This window comes from Centroberyx gerrardi, chromosome 17 (assembly GCF_048128805.1).
Source record: "Centroberyx gerrardi isolate f3 chromosome 17, fCenGer3.hap1.cur.20231027, whole genome shotgun sequence".
Classification (NCBI taxonomy): Eukaryota; Metazoa; Chordata; class Actinopteri; order Beryciformes; family Berycidae; genus Centroberyx; species Centroberyx gerrardi.
Window position 1 is genome coordinate 20,730,877 of NC_136013.1, and position 26,447 is coordinate 20,757,323.

General features: G+C 43.7%; 2 protein-coding genes across 2 annotated transcripts in view; both read right to left on the reverse strand.

Annotated features, from left to right (window-relative positions):
* LOC139927016 (uncharacterized) overlaps positions 1-26,447 on the reverse strand; it is a 132,151-nt gene that overhangs the window by 77,814 nt on the left and 27,890 nt on the right. The gene's annotated exons all lie outside the window — the stretch shown is intronic.
* On the reverse strand, positions 21,483-26,317 carry supt7l (SPT7 like, STAGA complex subunit gamma). The gene is made up of 5 exons (XM_071918976.2): positions 26,249-26,317; positions 24,942-25,419; positions 24,397-24,721; positions 22,337-22,574; positions 21,483-22,154 (listed from the first exon to the last, which is right to left on the reverse strand). Exons 2-5 carry the CDS (start codon positions 25,376-25,378, stop codon positions 21,859-21,861), a joined length of 1,296 nt encoding a protein of 431 aa, XP_071775077.2. The 5' UTR covers positions 25,379-25,419; positions 26,249-26,317; the 3' UTR covers positions 21,483-21,858.

Sequence of the window (26,447 nt, forward strand, 5' to 3'; positions counted from 1 at the left end):
TGATCAGCCGTCCCCCAAATTGACTGTGTCTGAAACACATCAGCGGTTTGGACTGTGGAAATTGGGGCTAAAGCAGACCAAATAGCCATGTTATTACGACAGGGACTGTTTTCCCGTCTCCCCCCAAAAAAATGCACATCATCCTGCTCCACCCCCCCTCTGGTTCAAATGCCTCTCTCTCCGCTTGTCACTCCCTGCAGGCCCAGGAATCCAATTTAATGGATGTATTCACACAAACCTATTGCCAGCGATGAGGAGGGGAGGGGGGGGCAGTGATGTAAGAAACCCTCTCCTCATTTTAATGAAGATCTTGAATTCCTTCAGGTGCGGGGGGGAGGCGCTGCCGGTGCCGCCGGCTGACAGGAAGTGAAAGCAACAGGATCTGCGCCGGGTGTGGAGGCAATTATTGTTGTCGTCACCAGAGCGGAGCCCATAGATCTCATTTAACTAGCCCAAATCCACTTTTGGGAAGTTAGCGCTACGAATCCCACAGATTTCACAGGTGAGATGTTGATGCTGTTGGATCGAGGGGTTAAATCCCTACTGAGGTGGAAACTAATTACAATTACTCCAGCAGATTTTTATCGTTATTTTATCAAGTATTTCAAATTTTTTGATAAAAGAGTATTGGGCACAATAAAACCAATAAGACCTGTTATTGACAGTCAAACCACAGTTGATAGGCTACTAGTTTTGTTGATGTGATTAGAAGCTTGATAATGACCCACTAAATTATTTTGCTGCCAAAACAGGTTAACGTGTTGAATGTGATTTTTAACTAAACATGATCAAGTAATCGTGCTGTTATGCTGTATTATTTTTACCCAGACATTTTTCCATACACAAATTCTGACTCTGATTTGAGTAAACTTTAACTAGTATTTGTATTTGAGTAAAATATATCCAGTATGGTGTCAGGTGTGAATTATCACCAATTGCATATATTGGTTATGATGAAACCCTGCATTAGCGTAGTGATTTTAAAGATTCAAAACAGCATTTTTTCATTATATCTCCATCTTTGTTGCTCAGCCTCGTTGCTGTGGTGCTTCTGCACTGCTCTTCCCAGAGATCACCTGTCAATCAAACAGTGTGTCCAGTACTGTCACGTCTTCCTCCTTGGATTCTCTGTTGATGCAGTTTGAGTTTCTCTTTTCTTTGTCTGTTCAGCCATGGTGGCTATCACTGCTCATGCTAACTACCCAGTTCTTCTTCTGTTGATTCCAAACAATCCGCTGTTACTGACGCATCACTTCCTGTCTACCAGAGGGTTTTTCCCAGGAAAGAGCTTCCAGGCACCAGGTGTTTAGAACAGACAATGTAAAAGCTTTCATAATCTGGGTATAGGTTGAACCACTATTGTGTTATAGAGAATAGCAAAACGGACATTCATTCATATGAAAATGTGAATTATTACTTTAACGCTCGCCAAGCGCTGCATCTTTCAGCGACCTGTTGCTGTCCTCATCTTTTAAAGAGCGTCCGGGTCATTGTCAGATGGAGGTCACGTGTTTTCATAAAGGGAAAATCATCAGGAGATAACTGTGCCCAAACCCAGAGGGGGGCGGGGGGATGGAGCAATCACCGCCGCCACCGCCGGTCCTTTCTTACAGCCTCCGTTTCATCAGGCCAGGGGGAGCGAGGCCGTGTCACCACTGTGCTAAAAGAGGCAATAATGACGCTGTCATTTCAGCACCGCGGACAGCAACAATGGGGAGGATGATCATCGGAACTGACCATGCATAAAATCTCACAAATGTTCTCCTCCGCCTGCACAATACGTCGGTGATTAGAAGTGACAGGGGCTTTTGGAGAAACCTTGCAGGCTCCGAACACAAAGTGTCGCGAACCCCGAGGTTGATTCATGTTTGCGGCTTCGTGGAATGCTGCTCAAAGACAATGCCGGAGCTGACCTCTTTTTCAAACGCACAAGGCTGTTTATCTCCTAAAATGAACCCTTCAAACTTCTGATAAAACTCGGGCTCGATACAAGAAACAATAAAGTTGTTTTTCAGCCTCATCTCTAAAGAGGTGGTTCTCAACGTGGGGTCCGGGGACCACCAGGGGTCCCTGAGGGGGTTCCAGGGGGTCCCCAGCAAGTTGATGAATTGTTAAACTTCAGCATTATTTCATAAAGTTTAGAGAATTAGAGAATGTAGAAGAAGGACTATTTTGATCATAGTTTCACTGTTATCTCTCTACCCTACAATACAGATAGTCATGGAATTCTGGACAAAATAGTATCTAACAATAAAAATACTCTCAGATTTGGGTTTGAGAGACTAAATTAGGGGTCCTTGATATGAAAAAGGTTGAGAATCACTGATCTAAAGTATTCAAGAAACAGAAAAGACCTATTACTGTCCTAGAGAAGTAAAAGTTAAAGTATTTTGACACATAGTATCAATAAGGCATATAATCCACATTCCAGAAATACTAATCTTGTTTGCCATGTGTCCACCTCACATTTTTCTTCTTCCACTCTCCCGCAGCCAACATCAGCAATCTTCAATAACTGCTCCATCTTTCCCAGAATGTTTCCGCCTTCCTATTTTTCATCCCCGTAGCGGACGACATGGCAGCATTTTACACTTTCTCAATAAATCTTCGGGAACATATAGTGGCGCTTTCGATTTTCCCGGAGACGCGAGACACGTCGGGGCGGCAAAAAAACAGTCTGAAAAAAAAGGTATTTTCAAAGACGGAACGGAAACAACATAGACATCACAGAGGCGGCTCCGCGGCGGCGGAGGGTTTATTAGATTTGGGAGACGGTCGAGATTTATAAGATGTAGGAGATGGAGGAGATCGGCGCAATCACAAAGATCAATCCTTTTCATTTGAGGAACACTTTGAAGGCAATTCAATCTGTGGCCTGACAACCTTTTCTCTGGCACTCAAAGATCTGGGCCAAGCATGCTGTACAAAACAACAAGTGCCAATTGTGGCCCGTCGAAATTTCATAATCGTGAGGGCCAGAAGAACCTGGACAAAAATGAGGCTTCTGCTAACCATTGATGTCGCTTTGTACAAAATGTAGCAACTTCTGTAATGTAATGAAGAAGGAGACATCACAGTTTACTTATCTAAGGTGCTGAAGGCAAAACTTGGTAAGGCTTTTGTACTTTTTTTCCCTGGTGAACGTCAACTAGACAGAAAGGTCAGCCAAGGAATGAAACTTTTAATCTAAGTGTGCAGTGGGTTTCCTTCACTACAAAACATCAGCAGTAAACATCACTCCTTGAACCTTCTGGGTTGGAGTTAAACTTTTGAACCCGCCTCGGTCCAGCTCTCCCTCTCCGCCCCCGTTCCACATTATTAGGCCGGGGCCGCTTAAACACGAACGTGACATTAACTTTTTCATAACTTTTTTTTCCTCTCGCGGTAAACAACGCCGGTCACCGACAAGACAAAGGCCGCTTTTAACAAGCGCTCTCCGCCTCCCGCCACCGCTCGCACCCAAGAAAAGTGTGAAACATTAAGTGGGTTATCATTCTTTATTTGCAATCTATTATGGTTTAATATGTTTTTCATCCTCGGGGCATGTTTTCCTAGCTGTGCGTGATGTATGGACTTCTTAACAGTTGTGTTACCCTTGCCTGCCGGAACACAATTTAAACTATCGTGAATTTTCTATTGACCTTCTGTTATGGCGCGTTTGTTTGACTGGAGTATGGGAAATAGGAAAAATATATCCTTAACAAATCAATTCTTTCTGCTGCAGGCGAAGTGTGTTTTCATCACTATAATCATATTGATTTTGGCAAAACATTCATATCCTTCTCGCGGCGGTGAGAGAGTAATTACGCGTAGCCATCATCTTCATGATATCCAGGTCTATTCCTTGTTGACAAATAATTATTAAAGTAGACTAGGTTCTGGTTCCGCTATGATTTTACACAAACACGAGCACATTTTGAAGGAAAGTCTTTTTTTTGTTGTTGTTGTTTTGTTTTTTTCTTTGTCAAGGAGGAAAATCAGCAGAGGCACTTATGGGCTTCGAGGACTTGTCTATCAGTTATGCTCACCGCAAGGTTTTTAGACCTTGGTGTGTGTGTGGTGTGTGTGTTGGAGTGGGAGTGGGGGGGTGGGGGGTGAGGGAGAGCAAGAGAATCATTCTAGCAGGAGAAGGTGGTAGGGATAATGTGGACTCCGCTTCTAGCTCCCATACAGCAAAATGGGATTAAACATGATTAGTGTTATTTATTAAGAGAGCGGCTGTTAAAAGCTAAAAGCTGAACCAATGTCTTTGCCTTCACAGATCTCAGATGGATTTAGAAATGTAGGTCTAGTTTACCTGGCAATGGTTGTCTCTTAAAGCTGGGTACGGACACTTCTCCGCCCAGAGGTAGTGATGAAACTTAAGAGTGAAACACAAACTGTCCAGAGAAAACTGGACTCACCAACATTAGATCTTTTCCATCTCTCATCCCTTTGGTTGCCTTTGGTATAAAGCAGCACAGACCGGCCGGGATTTCTGGGTATTGAAGTTTTCAAACAGCTACCTCTCGCTGACATTTGCACAGCTGCCTAATGTAGCTTTAATCATAACATGCATGAAAAAATACGCCTCATCTAACTGAACCTCTGCCATGCCATGTAAAGTGAGGGTGAGAAGAGATCCAGAGATGCTAAAAACAGAGTTTAAACACGTTAATGAATATCACCCCATACCCACCATGCATGCATGTGTGCACAGCTGCACCTGTCCATGTGTCGTAAATGAACAGTCGGTTTCTAAGCGCAGCCGGTTAATACCCAGCTCTGCTCGATGACACCCTAGGGACAGATCAGAGACACAACTATGAGAGAACCTCACTTTCATCAAGCCGTTTCAAACTGTCTCCCTCATTATACAGAACCGCTGGCACCGCGCCACCTGACCCGGTGTCAACCACCTGCCTGTCTTAATCCAGCCTCGCCACCTCCCTCCATCGGTGCCATGGCAGACATCCTCTCAATAGCAATAACTGTTATGGGGAAGCCCTATAAATCTATCCCCAGGGGGTTCAACCCATTAGGATAAATAGGCACAGTAAAACACACCGCTCTCTGAAGGCCTATCCCCTATAGCCTCAACCCGCTCACATGCAGCAGCGCCAGGCATCTTATTAACTCTGATACCTTTTGATGTGCGACGCACATCTCCAGCTGTTGCACGGTATTCATCAACAACCACACACACACACACACACACATTTCCCAAGGGGAATCTTGCATTAGAGATCCCCTTGTGCAGCGTGGGGTTCACAGGAAAAACTGATATCCATAATCCTTGCGATGGTTTAATGTTGTTGAGGTATTTTCCCTCGGAGAGGATGTGTCTATGCTACAGCGAGCAGAACATGGGCTTTGTGTTACAATTTGTTGCATTGTTAATGATGCCTCATTTGCATTTCATCACAGTCAAATGAGGAGCCTATCCCAGGGATTAGCCAGTGGAGAACCTTGGCTTTAGTTGGGATTCATAATGGGGAATACGCTTTCATTTCACGAACTAAAGCTTCAATCTTAAAAATCTAAGGATTTTTTTAACGCTAGATGTATCATTTGCTTGTGTCTTGTTCTTCACATAGTCTAACAAAAGCTGTGATTACTCGCCTTATGAAAGCAAGTATGATGTACACATGGCTTGAACTTCAACATGATAGTAGAAGCAGAATTTCCAATTAACGCTACTGTGTGTGACCATTGCAGGCTTAAGTGTGGCACATAAACTAGTCTGCAGACCAATTGAAGCATAGATGTCCAGCGTAATTTTCTCCCCCTCTGACCAAAGAGAGGAATCAGGCCTAATACAAATCAACACCAATATGCTGGTCAGTCCTGCTGGTCACAGGTTCATCGCATTCACTTAAAGCGTTGACAGGCCAGTCATTTTCCCTTTAAATCATCCCAGCTAACAACACTCTGCTTTGATCAGTTCCCTCTAGTCACACACATGCAAATTACTTTATTATCTCGGGTATTGTTCATGCTTGTTAACGGGAATCAGTGGCAGCCTCTCTGCTGCGTTGGTACAGTCAGAAAACAGCAAATGCCTTCATGATGTCTACGGATGCAAACTACACATCATCAAATTGTATTATTTTGAGGTGAAGAAGCAGAAGAAACGCAGAAACTTTCTGATTAGCTTTTCTTAAATCCCCGCATTGGCACAAACAACCTCTCCTTTTAACATCAGATGGGGAAACATCTTGCCCTCGCCAAATATGAAAATAGACTTCTGTGACTTTTGTCGTTTCTTCACAGCAGCTACTTGTTTGTTATTTTTTTGTCACCTTTTTTTTTTCCAGAATTGTTGATTTCTCTCAGCCAAGAGTTTTTCTGGCAAGACTCAACAGCGTGTATTCCAAACTCTAACAATGAGACTGCAACTATGCGTGCGAACATGGCACACTCTCTGTGTGTGTCTGATGGCTTGATTCACATGTTTGACATTATTTCCCAACTTTTGTCTGAAGCTGAACTATTACAAAAAAATGACATTATATGGAAAGTGTTCTAATTGTATTTTCTAGGCTTGGGCTACCTTACAGGTTGTTAAGATTTCTCCTCAGCTTCTATCCTCACTTGACTTCTTACTAATTACATAAACGACACTGCTTCTTCTCATAAACCGGCCAACGTTACGTGGAAACAATATCCCTATTTTGAGCAGATGTGAGAAAAATTGACTGTCAACGGCCCTTCAGGTGCTTCGAATTCCTTCAGAGAGCCATCAAAGCCATCCAATTACACCCGTAATGAAATCAATTTAGCGATTAAGATAGAAGGAGCAGGTGGCCGCCACCACGCCTAACTGAAAAACCCCCTTTCTCTGAGCTAATGAGCCGGCGAGAGGAGGAGGCACGGTCTCTCGTCGTGAGTTTGAGGGACTTTTTATAAGCCACTGTATTGATAAAGCTGTCTTGCGATACCTGTGAACGGCTCCTCACAACTCGCTGCCGTATATACCGGCTCTTGACTTGTAATCCGAATCATTGGGATCCATCAGTTCAAGGAGACAGGTGATGACAAATCCGTCTCCTCGTACCATCTCAGCCCTCAGGCACTGGAGCGGCGCACTATGCTGCGGAGTATTGCAACATACTGGATCATTCAACTTGAGTAAAATCAAGTGTTCTTCCTGCTGCAGGTAGCAGCCTTTGCCCTTAAAGTGCTTGATCTCTATTGGTAACCAGGAGGAATTGCAAGAACACTGATAGAACGTCTCTCCTCGTACACAAGTCTGTGGCCTGTAATTGACACAAACAATAAAGTCACATTTTCACAAAAGAGAGGAGTAAGCTAGATAATTAGAGCAGAGATCCAATAGAAACGTCTAGTGAAGAGGCAATATATCTCCATGCTGAATACTGGAATAATAATACTGCTTTGTTATCGACTTGAAATGCCAGTGGGTGGGTCTGAAATCTGTGGTTTTAGGTGTGTGTGTATGTAGTCATGTTTCATCATAGTCCTATATATCTACAATATATGTGTGTATTTGTATGGTATATGTAAGTATGGATGTATGTGTATATGTATGTGTGGTCATGTGCATGTATATACAGTGTATGTGTGTACATATACACATATATATATATATATATATATACATATGGATATTATATATGTATGTATGCATGTGTATATATTATACGTATGCATAGGTGTATATCTGCATATAGGTATGCATGTCACATGTGTGTAAATATATTGCTATTGACCATGCTCCTGAGTTTTTTTCTATTATATGAAAAATAAAAAAGAATTGCTCATAAAAATAGAAAGGCCAATGGGTGGGAAATGTTTGTTCCAAAACAGAGTGTGGACAAAATTGAGCACCTGGCCAAGTAATTGTTGAGTTATTAGTACTGATCAACAACACTATCAACCCCCTGCAGATAGATTATGGTCATTTTGTGCCAAAAGGCAGTAACAACCATATTTATTTCCCCTCTAAAGTCCTACAAAAATATCCCCTCTTTTCTGTTTTAGTAAAACACTACCCAAAGCACATCGAAATATACACTGGCACGATCGCATGCGGTTAATACGCTTCTTTTCTATTTGGAGCCCAAATTGAAACCCTCAAGTACCCTTCAGCTCGTTGGCAGCTCCGCGACAGCAGCAGCACGCTTATCGACGCTGTGAAGCCCCGCAGTCGCCCGTCTGTGACCGCCTGAGACCGCCTGAGACCGCCTGAGACCGTGACGGACTGCCGGGCCGGGGGGGCGGGGGGGGACGTGGAGCACAATGACCCCCGAGCGGATAATCATCGGTGTGTGGAGCCTCACCAGCTGTGACGGCGCTCCCCGAAGAGAGCGAGGGGCCGTCTTCTTTAAGGCTGCGACCTTTTGCCTGGTCAGTGGCAGGCGGGCTTTCAAGCTCCATGGAACGCACACAGACAAATGTCTGAAGATATACATACACACACACACACACACACACACACATATTTGTATTACTATACTTGTGAGGACCCTCATTGACTACATTGTAATTTTAAGCATTAACCTGACCTAAACCTAAACCTAATCCTAATTCTAACCTTAACCCTAAAGCCGAGTCCTAACCCCAAACTAACCCCTTAAAGAAGAGGACATTTGAGCTTCATAAGTATAGACATACACACACACACGCACACACACACACACAGACATACACACATGCTCATACTTCTTCAGTTCAAGGGCCAGACAATATTCTCATCCACCTCATAACCTGAGGCGGAGCACTACTGCTTCCAACAGGTGTTTTCTGGCTTCTTCAGATGTCACCAGGCTGTAAGAAAAGTGCAGAAATGAAAAGTTATCTCTGCCTCCAAGACAGGAAAAAAAAACTTTACCCCAGAACAAAAGTTCCACCGTGAAATTCTAAGAATGAAACCGGCGGGACAGAGGCTGCGGGTTGTTGTCTCACGTTGGAGTGATTGCTTGAAACACCAAAAATGGATTGGGAGCCGGCGTGTGTGTGTTGTGCCTTTGGTGGCGGAAGAGCCAAATCTACGGTTCCTTCCTGTAAGACAGATCTCAAACGGACTTTCATGCCGAGTTTGGGCGCTGTTGCGTTGCCTCATATCACAGTTCCGTCGCTGAAAAGGGGAACAGAATAGGAGCAGGCTCTTGGGAGGAAACTCTGGAGAACAGTGTGGCCTCACTGAAAATGCTGTAGCGCCCGAACTGATGATGTCAGACTTAAAAAAAATGATGTCAAGGACTTCAGGCCGGGTCACAGCCTTTAGAACACCCTCTTTCATTAGCAACTTAATAAAGTAAATCTCATTGTGGGTTGGCAGTTGGTAAATGTTGCAGTGGTAGAGCTTTAGGAAGGAGAAACCAATCTGCTGAATGCATTTTTTTAGAAATTCTGTAGCTCCCATTCAGCAGCTTTTTCTTAATTTGTAAAACAAAGTAGCCTATAATGATGGCTCAAGGATGGCAGCCTCTCTCTGAAGTGCTCATAACTGAGCTAAAGTCATCGGTTTGCTGTATCCGTGAGAATGCCAGGAATCTGCTCAGTGCCAGTTAGAAACGTACTTAACAATATTTTTCTGACCCTGAGATAAAGAAGAGCAGAGGATGTTCCCGGGACTGCGTCGCGCATTCTTCGCAGCGCAGGCCTTCAGAGTAAAGTGATGGAATTGGAACTGAATGCAACTGCGGAAAAAAAGGGAGTGAGAGAAGACAGATATGGAAAGAGATGAGTGCCAGAGGAGATTGTGTTTCAATTGTGTACATTTCAATGCAAGATTCAGTTCAGCACTGTCACTAGTTACCTTTTGGTCAGGAATTCATCAAGAAAAACTGCTGTCAAAGAGTGTATGTCAGGAATTGTTCACAGTGGCTAGTGAAAACTACTACTAGTGTTACCAGTATGCTCTCCAATGTTGTTGGATTGAATGATTGCTCGTTTGCTTTTCTTAAATCCCTGGATGTGTCTCTCAGAAGCTCAATCTGACTTGAGAAAACTGAATTTGAGTTGGGAAAGCTGAACTTTAAAGAGTAACTAAACACCAACCAAATCTGTGGTGAAGCCTGACACCTTCTGGTGAAAAGTAGGGTACTGCACTGGCCTTCTGCTATTGGCTGGTCTTTGTGCCAGGTGATGTCACCACTGTACTCTATAGAAGGTGACATCACCTGGAACAAAGACCAGCCAATAGCAGAAGGCCAGTGCAGTACCCTACTTTTCACCATTAGATGGGTTTGGGGTTCAGTTACTCTTCAGATTAGTTAAAAGTTCAATTCAATAATAATCACATTCAATTTCAAACCATTATATTCAATTTCAAATTGAATTTCAAACTTACAAATTCAATGTTTGACTTAATTTAGTCAACAAATTCATTGTTTGAATTCTGTTCAACATGAGTATGTCAAATTCAGATTTATACCATTCGAATACAATCTCTGCTAGCGCTAATCCATTTCTATAGATAAACCAACACACTCCCTAACAAGAGAAATGACATGAGTGAACTTCACATCTTTAGTTATCATCATTTAGAGTTTTCTCATGCAACGGAAGTGAATGTCAAAGACAGAACCCTTGGCACGCTCGCTGTGAATTCGGGGTGCATGCTGTGTTGGCTGCTTCAGTTGGAGCTCAGACTTCCAATGTCAGGCTGCCGGAGCCAAAAGAGGATAGAAAGCATTCACAGAGTAATTCTCCCAGAGTAGATCCGAGGGAGGAGTTAAGATTCACATGTGCAAATGCCAAGAAGTGATTATTTTTATTGCAAATGTCAGGAGGAAAAAGGAGGCTGCAATTTTCTCCTGTTTGATGCATTAGGACTTTAAAAATAGTTTTCCCACCTTGAATGCGATAAATCTTTAATACCAATATAAATATGAATGCGAATATCAAAAGAATACGAGTCAGTGGTGATTTCAAGGTTGAGGTGAGGTTGTTATATCGCACCCAAACTGGCCTCTTGGAACGTGAAATAAATACTGGACTCTAATGTTTTTATTAAGTCCATAATGGTTAGAACTAATGGGCTGAAATATTACAATAACTCTTCCGGCGGTTTTTAAGCTTCTAACGTTCAATTTAGTGGTAAAACAGTGCGGCATAGCTCAAAGGAAATCTGCAGCTCTTCAATTACGTGTAATTTTCTCTCCATCAAGAAACGTCTGACAGAGTTTTTGGGAACCGACAACGAAAATAAGAGCCTCGTTCGCTGTTTTTCTCTTTTTATTCCCACTTGGAGAATCATAAAACCTGATTTTCTCTGTGTTGTATCTGTTACGACGCAATCACCGCTTTCAATCAGTGTTTTAATATCCAGCGTGAACTGAATCTTCATGAGGCAAATGATTATTCTTTTATTTGTGGTCAGGATTGTGGCTTAGTGCTGCAGAAATCCCACATTCCTCCCTAACCAGGTTAAAATAAACATGAATAGCGCTGTGTATATGAAGCGTATGACTTATTCCGTCACATGGGGATTTAATAATTAGCAGTCATGTTACCTGTCACTGTGCATTTGGCAGAAAACATCTGCTAATAACCAGAAATCCCCTGTAGGGAAAGTGTGGTGATTTTATATAGGCCGCCTAAACAAAAGTTCACACATTTAGGCCTTGAGCTTCTTCTTGGAATGCAAAATGTGGTTTAGAATGAAACTGCATGCAATTTAACTTATAACATTTTTTTTTTCGGGACTTCATTAAAACCATCTGGCGTCGCCTCCGTCTCGCTTTTTTTTTTCTTTTCTCACCAGTCTTCTCACATTTTCAGTACATCTCTCACTTGTTGGGAGCAGATATTATGGTTTGCTCAGGTAACAGTCCCCCGGGCATTGAATGTGATAAAAATCCACTCTTTGCTTCCCCTTCTGCATGTGTGTGTGTGTGTGTTTTTCTGCCTCCTCCGCCATGCGAGCATTGGAGACGGCTAGGCGCAGGGCTCAACATTTATTTTGGCTCCGAGTCCTTTCTCTTCCCCCACTTGTGCATCCGAAGCACACCCCCTTCCTCTCAAAGAGAGCACGCAAAGGAGAAAGTGAAGGAGAGGGATGGCGCCCCGTAGGAGGGAGGAGGTTTGACTGATGATCCGTCCCTGCAACACAGTTGGCTGTCGGTGTAGAAACGGCCTCGGCCTCGCATCCGTTCCATCCAAACTAAAGGGAGCAGGCAGGAGCTCGGCAGCTCTTAATGTGATGCGGTTGCACATGTCTGGTTTCACTGGAATCCGTGTCACAGAGAGCATGAAGCATGTTTCGTATCGCCTCTACTGTGTGATATTGAACCTATATGATATAAAACCCCTCTTCCGGTTTTGAAGTAAATATGGCTTTGATTATCCAGCATTACCCATAATGCAGTGGGTACAGCTTTGTGGAATATCCTCTTAAATGCTTTTTGAAGGCTGTGACAAGTGACAAGCCTGTTTTTTTTTCAAGAGATCTGCGACTTCACTTGACTCGCCGTCGATACATCAAGGCGGATAGACACTCGCGCGACTGATGTTTTGTTTTGGAATAGTTCGACGAAGAACACAATTCGAACGTGCATCCGCCATTCAGGTTTTTACATGCCCAGCGTATACGCGTGACAAAGCATTGACACATTCACTTATGAACAAAGGGAGCTCGTAATTCCCCTTGAACTGAAAAACACCCATAATTCCATTTGGACGACATATATCCCATTGTCTCTGTGGGCACTCGCGTCTCTCAGCGCCGCGGAATTGCTGACTTATTCTTTAATATCGGCAGCCGCCGCGGTTGACATCGGCGCTGTGCATGCTTCATTTATTAATATTTGAATTCTCGCTGATAGGCAGGCTGCTAGTCTACAGATAAGCAGTTTTGAAAGACAGTTTTGTGACAGGAGGGGCACTGGGGGGAGGGAGGGGGGGGGCTTTTTGGGTGAAACAGAATAAGAAAAAAAAAAAGAAGGGAACATAATGAAGTGGTGGAGCATGAGGCTCATTAGAAGTACAGAAATTGCCTGGGTTTGAAAAAAAAATGGATATGTATGACAGCTCAAATCCAGGGGAAGCAAGTGCCTCTCTCAATTACAGCAGCTTATGGTACACAGAGAGAACTGAGGCAATTTAATATATTATTGTGTGTGTGTGTGTGTGTGTGTCAGAGAGAGAGATAGACACAGAGAGAGTGCATCTGCATGTATGTGTGATATGTGTCAGTGTGATGCCGTGTGTTATAACACATGTGCACACTCAAGTCCTCAGTTGTGCAGATCCCTTTTCCCATCTGCCCATCCTCCGCTTGTAAATCTACAAAATGTGCTGTGTGTCAGCTTCCACTTTTTCTCCGCATTAGATGCTTTTTCCCCCCTAGCTGTCACCATTCTTAAATCGTACGGAAGCATATATGTCCGCCAAGTTCGATGCCACCAGGTCGCGAACCTTCAACACCCACTCCGGATTACCCATGATGACTAGTGGTTTGTCTGTCTGTCACTTCCCGAGTCTCGGCGGATCAGGCTCTCGCGTTTCCGACATCCCCGGCATCCAGAATGAAGGATCTCGATTCTGGGGAGGAACGGTGTGGGGTGTTGCCATGGCAACAGCTCATCCCCGTCTGTCTGTGCAATCTGATCTTGTTTATCGAGTCCTTCTTCTCGCCGAAGCAGCTGGATGGAAACAACCCCTGACGCCTCGCCGCCAAAGGAACAATGTCAGATCTGAATAGAAATTGATCACAAAGGAAATAAAAAAGTGGCCCCTCAAGTATCCCCGAGAAACTCCAGCCTAAACCTTAATCAGCCATTCACTCTCAATGGGACCCTACCTATTGTTGGGCCACACAGACTTTCTCATGCAATTCTGCATGGTGAAAGTAGATAATTGCTTTGTTCTGTCTTTCATTGCAGACAGAGTAATTATGTTGCCAAGCACCATTAACCCACCTGGCAATAGCCACCTTTCCCTCTACCTCGGGAAGCATAGCCGGAACTCAGCCTGCTCCTGTAAGTGCTGTTCACATCAGGGGTCCCACTACTGAGGAACATTACAATATTGGCTTTTTGGCCAGTTTCATCCATATTATATGTCATGTCATATAAAATCATATATCATATCATGTGATTTGATGTCATATATACATATATTGGATCACATCATGTCATGTCATATATTGTGTCATGTCACCATATCATATATGTCGTATCATATGTCGTGTCATATCATGTCATGTCATATCTTTATGCCCTATGATGTCATGTCATATATCATTTCCTGTCATGTCATATGTCAATTCATGTCATATCATATATCACGTAATGTCATGTCATATATCATGTCATGTCATGTCATATATATCATGTCCTGTCATGTCATGTCATATCATATATCATGTAATGTCATGTCATATATCATGCCCTGTCATGTCATATGTCATGTCATGTCATATATCATGTCCTGTCATGTCATATGTCCTGTCCTGTCCTGTCCTGTCCTGTCCTGTATCATGTCATGTACACATCCCAAACACTTTGGGAAGTAGAGAGGGAGACAGTGGGGGAAACACAAGACAGAAAGCTCTGGAGGGATGTAATCTTCAGCCAATTGGGGGCACACATCCACTCGACTACCTCTGGGCATCCTATACCAAGCTTTTACCCTTGAACTTTGGTACACACACACACACACACACACACACACACACACACACACACACACACACACACAACCACAAGCATGCTCGTATTAATGCATGTATGCATACATTTGACCAGTATCTGTCTTAGATTATTATTTAAATAAAACAGGAATTATATGTTAACAATCCAGTAAATGACCATGAGTGAAAAATAACAGGCATTGCGCTCTATTTATCAGCCTCCATTAGCACAAACCAATGTGGAATGTATTATATGTATTTCTGTATCCATGTTATCAACAACCCCTGACACCTCTACGCTCAAGTTATTTTCTGAGTTCGTTTCCCCTTCTTTAAAAAAAACCAAAAACGTTTTCAATTTGACAGTAATTGCCATGTCATTGGCTGGCCTGATTGGTGTAAAAACCTGTATTTTACACTCAGAGAACAATTTAATAGGTCTTTCATAGCAATCAGTGCCGCACTGTCAGCAAGTCCCTCATTTGAGAGTTCACCTGAACACAAACAAAAATGAGTTTGCGGAAATGCCGGGACTGTTCTCTTGTAGAGGGACCGAATTCATTATAGAAGAGATAGGGTTTTAATAGAAATTCATAATACAAGTGTCGAGGGCAAAGGAAGTTAGCCGAGGTTAATTTCATTCTCTCCTCCCTCTCTGGCAGCGAAAACGCTATCTCCGCTTGCACATTTAAAAGGAGGAGTAATTGAATCATTTGTGTAGCAAAGGCATTTGAAGGCCACAAATTTTTTAAAACCAAAGAGCATACAGTATGAACTTCTGAGAAACAGGGGGTTTGCATAAGCTGCGTTGAAAGGGGCTGGGGCCAGTTAATTGAGCTCAATATAACCTTCATTTTTGTATTTGTGTGAAGGGAACAGTGGCTTGCATGCAATGTGCAAGCAATACCTAAAGTGATATTTTTTTCCCCCAGTTATGATAAAAGTAGTGGTGGTGACAACATAGGGAACTACTGTATATTATCAAGTTTCACAAAACAGCATCATAGTGAGCTGAGAAGTTGGTCATTCTAGTCTTTTTTTTCTATTCTATTCCTTTAAATGTCTCTTATCTGAAAGAGTAAAACTCTTCATGCGTTTCTTTTGTAATCACACACAAGGCGAGCCTGAAGAAACACAGTCAAAACAGAAGCCACGTTGGAATCCGACTACTCCTCAAGCCGCCTCATGCATATGTGTGTCTCCCGCCAGACTTAACTCTCAACTTAATTTGACAGATACTGTACGTCCTCTCAGCATCCGCCGCTTTTTGTGTAAAGATGATGAAGGGAAGGATACACAGAATAGACTGTGGCGCCGCTCGACAATGGCGCGCGGCAGAAACCCAGACAAAGCAGACAACATTTTTATTCAGTGAGTTTTCATTCCGGAGACAATTTCTGCCAGTGGGAGATATGTTCTTCCACCTGAATTTCTCAGAGTGCCGAGTGCTCCGGCTGTATGTTTTCTGAAAGCCCTCGTTGTAGACAATGAGCAAGCTTGTCTCAGCGTCAGCAATAGAAGGCAAACAATTGAAACGGCTCTGAGAAGTACGACTCAGCGGTGACAGGAGACAAGAGACCGCGAGGTTAACTAGACTAAGTACAGACCATTTGTTGTAGTTTGCCGCTGTCAAGATAACTGAGCATTGACATAGTGCACTATAACATTCAGTATGATCTGATGAAAAATTCTACTTCAATAACTGAAGAGAGAGCTGGGCTTCAACTAAACTGCAAAATGCAATGGAGGTATATGGCACACATTGACTACCATGCCTTTCATCGCACCTGCTAAAGTCAACTATATGCGGAAAAAAACATAGCGATGAGAGTAAAATATCTCAAAAAGCATGCAAAATAGCACACATGTTCCAAAGAATCTGTGAAGTTGGAAGTGGAAGTATGAAAAGTAATTAGATGACTAAGTTTGAGTGGGAGAGGTATATTAAGCAGCAGCGATATGAGGAGGACGAGTGTTGCTTTGCAGGTACAGTAATAAGTTGGCATATTAAATATACTGCATTTTCAAAAGGTAGGCATTGCAGAAAGTAAACTCTCCCCTCCTCTATACAGAACTTTTTGTCCTTTTGACTCCATTTCCCTCGATGGGAAATAAACCTGACTTTTTTTCTCCATTCCAGGAGGTTTTACAGGAAGATTAGGTCACTATTTCAACCCATGCTAGCAAGTAAACAATAACTCCCCAGCCGGCTATCACTCCCCTGCATTTGAATTCAGCCGTTTTTTTTGCACAATCCTAAAACAGATTTGGAGTTCTCGAGAAAAACGCCGACAAATAGCTGACGTGATAGAATGGTGTCACGTATATATCAAAAGGCGAACGCGGACGCCTCCGATCCGAGCCGTAGGATCCCCGTTATCAGCCGCTCCTCCTTGTGCTCGCTTTTGCACAATCTCAAAGTGTTTTGACAGTTTGGGAGAATGTGCCAACGGATAGCAGACGGGACGGAATGGTGTCACATACTCTGTATCAACAAGCTGACACCGAGGACTCATCCGAGTGTCACAGCTTCACAACCGCCGTGTGACAAAGCGACGCAAGCTCATGACAAGCGTGTCAGACTTTCCCACGGCGGGCCGCGGAGCGAAAGGTGAGGCGACCCCGCCGACCCGGTTTTTTTCCTTCTGGGACGCTTCCTGGACACTTGCAGCGAGAAGATATAGTACATGCCCAGTAAAAAAGAAAAGACATGTCCCAGGTTTTTACCATCCGTTCCAATAAATGACAAGGAGGATTTAAGTCACTCATGCTTTCAGTCAAACTGACACAAGTGCGCTGTAATGTTTGTTTCCATTTACCAAGCCTGCACAGCAGAGGTGTGACCGAGTCAGGTTTGGAGTCCCAAGTCAGTCTCAAGTCTTGAGGTACAAGTCTCAAGTCAAGTCCCAAGTCTAAATGTAGAACACCAAGCCAAGTCAGAACAAATCAAGAGTCTGGAATCAATTTAATACCTTAAAGAAAACTAAATATCTAGGACTTTTCAATGCAATGTGGTTTTAATAGGATAAAAACTTGGTAAGAGCATCATGAGTTTGATTTCTATAATCAGTTTCAACTTCAATAAATTCAATCATTCCATACAAATTCAGAAAACAGAATTTAAATTCAGTCGTCTGCTGGAACAAATCTCATCACTTTCAATCTAAGTCATTTACACAAACACAAGATCTCAAGTCAAGACTTTAGAAACCTTTTCAAGTCATCAAAGTACAAGTCAAAGTCAAGTCCCAAGTCAAGTCTCAAGTATTCTCGCATCAAGTCAAGGCTCAAGCAATTCAAACTGTGACTCGAGTCCAAGTCATGTGACTCAAGTCCTACCTCTGCTGCACAAAAAATCCTTGCATGTTTGTGAATGTAAGAAAGATACTAAGTTCCAGTGTGCAAGAAAGGACAAAAAAAAGCAAATAAGTGCTTGCGTTTCTCTCTTTGTTGGATGAGTGCACAAGCAGCCAGCGACATCTGAGCCCCTGTTATCCATGTAAAGGCAATTTCGGGGCACGTTTCAATTTGGGCCCGCTAAATGAATAAGGACACTAAAAGCACGCGGTGCAGATGGGGCGGGGAGGGATCCAGGGCTTCTTTATGATATCGATACCATCATCTAAAGTGCTTTCAGCGCCCTGATGTGAATACATTACACACAGCCATATCAATTGTGGCGGAATGGGATGAGAAGATGGGGGTTGCTATTTTCGTGGCTTCCCGCCAGCTACGCAGGCACAGTCCCTAATTGGTTACCCTAGCCTTGTGCTACCTAAGACGGATGGGAGAAAACACCTAGCTCAACACCTGGCTGCCACGGCTGACGAGCAATTAAGGTCTGAAAGATGATTTTTTTGAGTTACAATGAGACGTGTGTATCCATCTAAAGATCAAAAACTGACATCAATGGGAGGAAAAGAACGATATTTTTCGCTGATGAGGTGCACATGCAGCTGATTGTACTTGCACTGTTCTGGGTAGTTTGGTACTCAGCCCCCTCGCTACCACCATAACAGGTTCAGTGTGTTAGATTTCCTAATCCAGACATAGAGGGATCTATGCAACATCAGGCTAATTATTGCCCTGTTAATTGCTCAGGAAAGGTATCCATTTGGTAACAAGTAGACCACATTACTCTGCAGCATTCAGATGCCATAAAGCTGTTGCTCGCTCAGAGGGCTGGGAGTGCCCGGGTCTCAGCGGTGGCTATGGAGAATGCTAAATCCTGGGTTTGTAAGAGGATGCCACAGTCCAAGTGTGTGTGTAGCTCAACACTGCCCTCCGATGGAGCGATGAGGTGTAGACGCTGGACAGAGGAAATGCAAACTGCAAAGAATGGTGGTGGATTTGGGTTTGATGTAGAGTGGGTGGATTTTCAGAGTCCACTTTGTTATACAAAGAGGAGGTGTGTTGATGTGAAAGCACATTACGGCAGCTGAAGTAGAGGCATCCAATTGACATGCAAACCCAAACGTACTAGAAATGCAAGCTCCTCTTTTGAAGCAATTTGGGTTTTGTTTGTTTTTTAAAGGACAAGTTCTCTCAAATGCTTTAAAACAATCAAAATTTGCATTATCATGTATTCCCTCCATGCTATGGACAAAGATCACTTGTAATGTCACATACTAGAGGCCTATGTTCTGAATGAGCTGTGGCATGTTTTATAGTTCATTCACTCTTATAGCAGAACTTTACTAGGCTTAACTCCTAATTATATTTTCAGTCATTTTCCAAACAAAATGTGAACCTGAAGACTGCAATGAATCTTCCTCTATTTTACATTTTTTGTAGTCAAATCACCCAAGAGACAATATCCATTATTGATTCAGCCTGAGACGCCGATGCTGTGCAATCAGTTCCCTCATCTCTGGGGTGCAGTGAAGCGGCTGGAACAGTGGCGTGTGCAGCATGGGACCCTTTGTACCTGTCACCACCCATATGTCTGGCAATTCATCTTTCCTCTGATATCATCATCTCTGCTCATAATTCCCTCTTGGCCTCCGCCACGGATGTTCAGCAGCCTATCTCACAGGTGATTACAATAAATTGAATGGTTAGGAGATCAATTAAACACAGTGCAACATCTCCTGGGTGTCGTCTCCTCGGTCGTTTTGAGTGAAACGGATAGATTTAAAGTTAAACAAAGACTCAAAAAAAAAGAAAAATCAAGACATTTGAGGAATGATGTAATTTCATTACTCCAAATGCAGGATGTCTCATCTTCACCATTCATGTGACTTGTTCCAAAACAGACAAATGGGAATCCTAAAGGAGCATCCCATTTCATTCTGTGAGAATTACTATAGTGAATGACTAAGAAAGTGCAAATGCTTCTCTGGTGTGTCAATTTCAAATAAGAAACAAAAGGTATCTTCAGTTTTATTTTACATGTTTTAAACAAAAAACACGCAACTTGGAAAACTGAGAAGAAGCTGCATGTTTTTTGTTTAAAACATCAAATCAATCAAGATATGTTTTTGAGAGTGCAGATTTCCCTTCTATTCAATTCAACTTTTTTCTCATTCTGCTCAAAACTCAAAACGCTGGAGCAATTCAATTCTGTGCTAAATTAAGGACTTTGCACATAGCGCGGTAATTAATCATTAGCGGGTTCCTTTCTTTCCTGGCCCCACTCAAATCAGGACCCCCGCTCAAACACATCTTGACATTTTTGTAATTACACCGTTCTCCCCCAGCGCAGAGCCGCTCCGAAGCTGTTGACAAACGGAGGGGTCACATTGTTCTTCCCAGCATGTCGGCGCACACATATTATAAGGCTGCGCTTTAAGTGGGTCTCTTTGTGTTTCCCATCAGAGACAGTCACAGTTGTCGGTGCACATGTCCGGGACATTAAGGGTTTTTTATGAGATGCAGACTGAGACTTGCCCACAAATGATGAGTGATTAGGCCAGGTTTCCATCCACCGCTGATGGCGATAGTGGAGTTGTTTTCGATTTAAACAGCAGAATGTCAGAGGAGGAAATAATTCATGATTCCTATTAGAACCAGGTGACATTACTTACAGTAATTTGCATCGACAAGGGTAGCCGTTTCAATCATAACACCGGAATACTAATTTTTTTTCCCCAGCTGCTACAAACTCCCACCTGGGACACAACAATGCAAATCAAAGCACATTTTTTAAGGTGCTGTGCAAAACCAAACCAAACGACAACGGAGTATCAACGCAGCCAACTGAATATCAATACATGTGACCCCATCAACACTTCCTTAGTTTACCCATTGGCACGGACAATTACCTAGCTAATTGTGAGAACGAAAGAGGCACACAAAAGAAAATCACATGTATTCAAAACAGCTTGCTCATTTGGCATGCAAAATTATGCATACTGTAATTAATTTGCCATTAAGGCTGAATTGATGTCGCCTTCATGATGCAGACAACCAAGTTATAATTGCCTCTGGTGTTGCATTCACAGCTTTGCTTCATTACTGAAACAGATGCTAATTTAGCAGAGCAGCTTCAGGTTGACAGGTGTGTGAAGTGTGCGTCTCCGAGTGTGTCGTCTCGGTTTGTCGCTCCGGTGTTGGGCTGGAATACTGCAGGGGGGGGGAGCGGGGGTGCTTGGAAATGTATTATAATATGCTACGGCATGTTCATGAGGAGAAAAGAATATTTTCCTTGTTGGCGGTGCATCTTTTAAGCTTAATGGATGACATGGGCAGTGATTGGTGTGTGAGGAGAAAAAGACTTACCATTCTCTTAAATTAGTAAGACTGAATACTTTGCTTTCTCAAGGTATCAACAGTTTTGGCCCTCTTAGTTTTCTTTACTTTTTCTTAAAATTGATAAGGCTAATTGTCAAGCTCTAAAACTCAATACAGTCAAAAATCACTAAATAACCCAAATAACTTAAAAAGACATTTATTCTTTTGGCATTTAACCCTATTTATATAGCCAGTAACAACATTTTCAGCTATTTTCTCAAACATTCTACTCATGCGCACAATCTTGAAAAACTACAAAATACTCATCAGAACAGTTTTGTCCTCATCAGTTCGGTTCTTTCATGTCATTACTGGCCCCTTAGTGAGGCTTTCCATGACCGTCCCATTCAGTTTATACAATGGCCGTGTACAATGGACTTCTGCACAGCTATGAGGAGGGGAGACCTAGGGACTAACCTTGTACAAGTGGTGTATTCTACCACTTTTATCAAATCTAGTCGGATTTTCATAGCAGGATAGCCAGCTTGGAAGACTTGTTGGTGATTTCAGAGTCCACTGTCTCTGGTCCGGCTGGAGACGGACCCTCACATCTTCTTCGCCCGCTTCTTGGGTCTCTGGTTGAAGACGGGCGAGGTGCCCATCAGGGAGTCGGGCGAGTGCGAGGCGTAGCTGCCGTCTGACGCCGCGCCCCCGGGGGAGGGTGCCATGGCGCCTCCGGACTCGCTCATGGTGGACATGGGCCCCCCCTCCTCGAACACGTCGCCCCCCAGGACCCCGTGGTGGTGGTGGTGGTGGTGGCCGGCGCCCTGGCCCTCCTCCCCGTCTTGGGGCTCCATCTTCACCTGCGGCCACAGAGGGGAGCTGTTGGCCCCGCCGCCGCCTGGCGAGAGCAGGGGAGAGGGAGCGGGCGAGATTAGTGATGTTTAAATGCAACACTTAGCAGCTTTAATTACTCCAGTATACAGATATAGCAACACTCAAGGTTCAACCCCAGCAGACATCAACACCATCTGTAGGAGTTATGCATATATGTATATATTTGAATATGAATGCTAGTCTAACCTGAGGCGTGAGGAGAGTGGTCGCCGTCCAGGCCGGTGGCCAGCCTCTCGCCGTGGGCCCCCAGCACCCCCATGGGCAGGGCCTGGTCCCCGGAGGCCAGGTCCGCCTCGGGCTCCTCGCTGACGGGGAAGGAGATGTCGCTCATGGGCTCCTCCTTGATCCTGGGCGGCTTGGAGTCCTCCAGGGCCTTCTCCGGGTTCACCAGCCACTCGTACTCCTCGGACAGATCCTTGCTCACCTGGAAGAGCAACGTCTTTGTTAGTCCCATTTCACTGGTACAGGCTGGTGGATGAAGAAAGGTCATAATCTAGAATTCAATAATGATCACATTATTATTTTCTGACCTGAAAGAGTTTCTAACATAATGCTGCACTTGCTTTGAGGAACGCAGTGTATGCACATACTTATGATGTAGTTGAATATGTTGTAATTACAGTTTTTCAGTGTTTGTCCTTCAGTCTGCTATGTTGTATAGGCGTTATGGTAAATGTGAGGATATGGTAAATGTAACACATTTACCTTTGCACATGTTAAAATCTCCAAGTGAAACTTATTTTTAACAGTCCAGCTGAAATTTTGAAGAAAAAAGTCTGGAAAGGAAAAATCAACTTTTGAAGTTGACAAACAATTGAAATTAATTAACGAAGTATTCAGAGAATAATTCAACACATACTAACATATATATACTACATATATATATGTACAATAGTACAAATATATATAGCATATAGCATGAGTAAAGACACTAAAGCCATACAAAATTCTCTCTCCTTATGGAGACTGAGACCAAAATAAAGCCTTGCTCACAGACAACACATCTCTCTTGTTCAATTTGAAAGGGCAAAATCCTCACTAAAAGAGGTGGACAATCTGTGACATCATCAAGTCATAGTCTTTGGACCTCCTCTATTGACAAATGAATGGGACGCTGACTTTGTCTACACTGTGACAGCAGTTTGCTCATGTTAACAAACCTAAACTGAAGCTGTCCCAAGATCACAGGATTAACATATGCAAATGATGTATCATGTTAGATTGACTTGATAATAATCACCCATACAGACACATTAACAAAACAACAGTCAGATCCTCACTAAGGATGTGTCCAGTTTCTCATGGTCGGTGAATCATGATCATTAAATGAATATTCAGATATTGGGTACGAAGGATTTTAAAGCAGATCATGGACAAAAATCATCACTTCCATGAATTTCTGCTTTCCACGGTGCTGAGCGGCTGCATATCTTTAGCAGGCATGGTGGCACTGAGGGAAGAGAATCTCTCAGTTTGGCTCCCGTCTCCCTTCTGAGCAGCTTGCACAGACGTCGTCAAGCTCGTTTGGCTCGGTCCGTCTTCCTCACTTGTAGGAATAGCTGGATGCTTTTAGAGATGATTCGGCGTTGTTGTGGTGGAGCCACGGGTAGCTTACACTGAACAAGATTGCACTTTACTTTCTTGAAGTTTGCCCATGCTGGGTTCTTTGTGTGGCTTTGATAATGAAATTGCTACTGAAAGCAGCTACTGGAGGATGAGGACAAAACAACATGAGAGAGATGGAGCAGCCTCCCTGGTTGCTGGTTTACGGCATAGCTACTACGCAGCCATTTGAGCACTACATTGTTAGTTAATCTCTGTTAAAATTATTTTCATGATGTATCTCAATATTTAAAAAAGGTTTAGAATTAAATTACAGCAATTATCTTAGTTGTGCTCAAACAGCCAGAGTCGAGATGCTGCTTATAAAAACATCAGTAAAGAGAACAAAAAAGTTAGGCGCTCAGTAGAAAAATATAGACTCTATTTGTTGCATTAAAAACTTTTCTGAGGTATTCAGATAAGGTGACACCATGTAGGTGCACTCTGTCAATGCCATTCTGTACTTTCATCCATGTGTTCAATTGCGGAGGGCTTGTGCTATTTTAATGCAATAGAGTCTATATTTTTGAGTGAGTGTTGCGCCTAACTTTTTTGTTCTCACAGCCAAATTACACAAATCGACGTTGATCCCTGTGGAGAAATACATGAATATTTGTTTTTTATGACCCATCCCTACTCCTCACCTGGAGCATGTAGCTGTGATAGTCCTTGATGCGCACTTGCCAGAAGCGCTGCAGGGCCAGCACGCTGCCGATGCCCACCTCGTGGAACACCTGCTCCACCACGTCTGGGAACGGGCTGGCCCCCTGGCGCGCCTCCCGGTCCACCGCCACCCGCAGCAGGCGGCTCAGGCGCAGGTAGTGCTCGTGGACCAGGTCGGTCAGGGTCTCCAGCACGCTCTCCTGGGCCGACTCGAAGCCGGCGTGGGCCAGGACGGTGGCCACCGACTGGTAGAGGAGCTGCCTGCAGGAGGGCCAGCTCAGCTCGGTGACCGGCTCGCCTTTACCCCTTTGGGACGGGAGAAGAATCAGAGGAAAAGAAGGGAGATCATTGATGGAGAGTAGCTAAACTGAAAATGATAAATTATTAGCTATAATTTCATGTGTTACAGTAAGGAAGAAACCTTTTGTCTCAGTAAAAGTAATGAAAGTTCATTTCATGGGGACTTTAATTACAAACAAAACAGACAGCAACATCTTGGCACAACCGCCCAAGGAGAGCAACTCACTTATAGAAGTCACTTTCAGGGTCACTATGGCGGAGCTGGAAGGGCTGCCGGGGGGCTTTGCTGTCCAGGGGCAGCAGGTCGTCTGGCATGGCAGGCGGCGTGGGCGGGCGGAGGGGCAGTTTGGCGTCGGCCTCCTCCGGCTTGCTGCCGCCCTCGGAAGACGCCGAGCCCTGACCCTGAGCCTGGGCCTGGGCCGCCGCCAACAGGCCGCGGAGGCGGCGAGCGTGCTGGCATAGCTGCACCGTGTGGATGGTGAGGCTGCAGGGCTCCGAGGGGATGTCCAGCATCGTGGTGGGCCGCGGGCGCTGGGCCGACGGCTGGTGCAGGGGGGGGTCCTGCATCTCCACCGAGCGAAACTCGCGCTGGAGCAGGTCGAAGGAGCTGCGGCTGGGAGGAGCCCCCGCCGGGCCGGGGATCTCACCCCAGTATCGCATCATGATGACTGATCAAAGACTCAAGCTCGCGTGGCGTCTGGAATCTGGATATGAGAAAGGAGGAGAGGGAGGAAGAGTGAGCATCACAATCAGTGAATGATGAAGACGGTAAATAAACAGGTGGGTAAACTATGACCTCCAGTTGGTGATCATCATAAGGCAAACAAGCAAAACTCAATTATATTTTCAGAATAGCATTCATTTCGATTTTTTTGCAGTCCCTAACTTAATTTAACTTATATCAGTTTGATGCTTCTCCCTATGATACTATGCATTTATCTCATAAAAATGCATACTAGCATAAAGAGATGGGTATGCTCTATTCGGCAAATAAAAAGGGTGGGTAAATTAGTAAACTGAAATTTAATACTTCCTTGCACCTTCCTCCACCGAGCAACACCTTTTTCCAATAAAATATCATCTTAGTGGTTCACACTCGCTACCGTAATTAGAGGTGTAACCTGGGTGTAACGTTATTATGATGGAAGAAGATTGTAGGAATAGCAGGCAAACCAACTGTAACAGTTGAAATTTTATTGAAATAAGTGATGCCTGGTATACTGGATGTGTGCCGAATTGAAGAGTGAATTGTATTCATCCGTAAAAGGTCTTAAGTCATGTTCTACCGAGTACGTCTGTTTGCCAAATAGCAAGGCCACATAGATTGTCAGATTTCTGACTGGAGTTTGGCATTTGCTCTCCAGACAAGAAAGAACGCAACGTTATCAGGGCTAGGTAGCAGCACACAGCACTCATTCATACGGAAGCAAGAGTGGCTAAGCTACAAAGCAGCTAAAGCACGTAGCAGTATGTTGACATTATGTCAGATAAAATGTACAAAAATGACTCCATGAAGGCATAACAGTAACTCACATCGCTGCAGAGATGGGTAAAATGTTTTGCTGGTCGTGAGCAGTCGTGAGACAGTTGCACAGGAGCTTTCTCTGTCCGTGTTGTCAAACACGTCGGGTAAACAGCTAGACAATGTACTTTAGTTCCGCAACAAAGAAATTATCTGAAAGGGATAAATTGATAAATTTGATTGTCATACGGGATAGTTTTACTTATCATA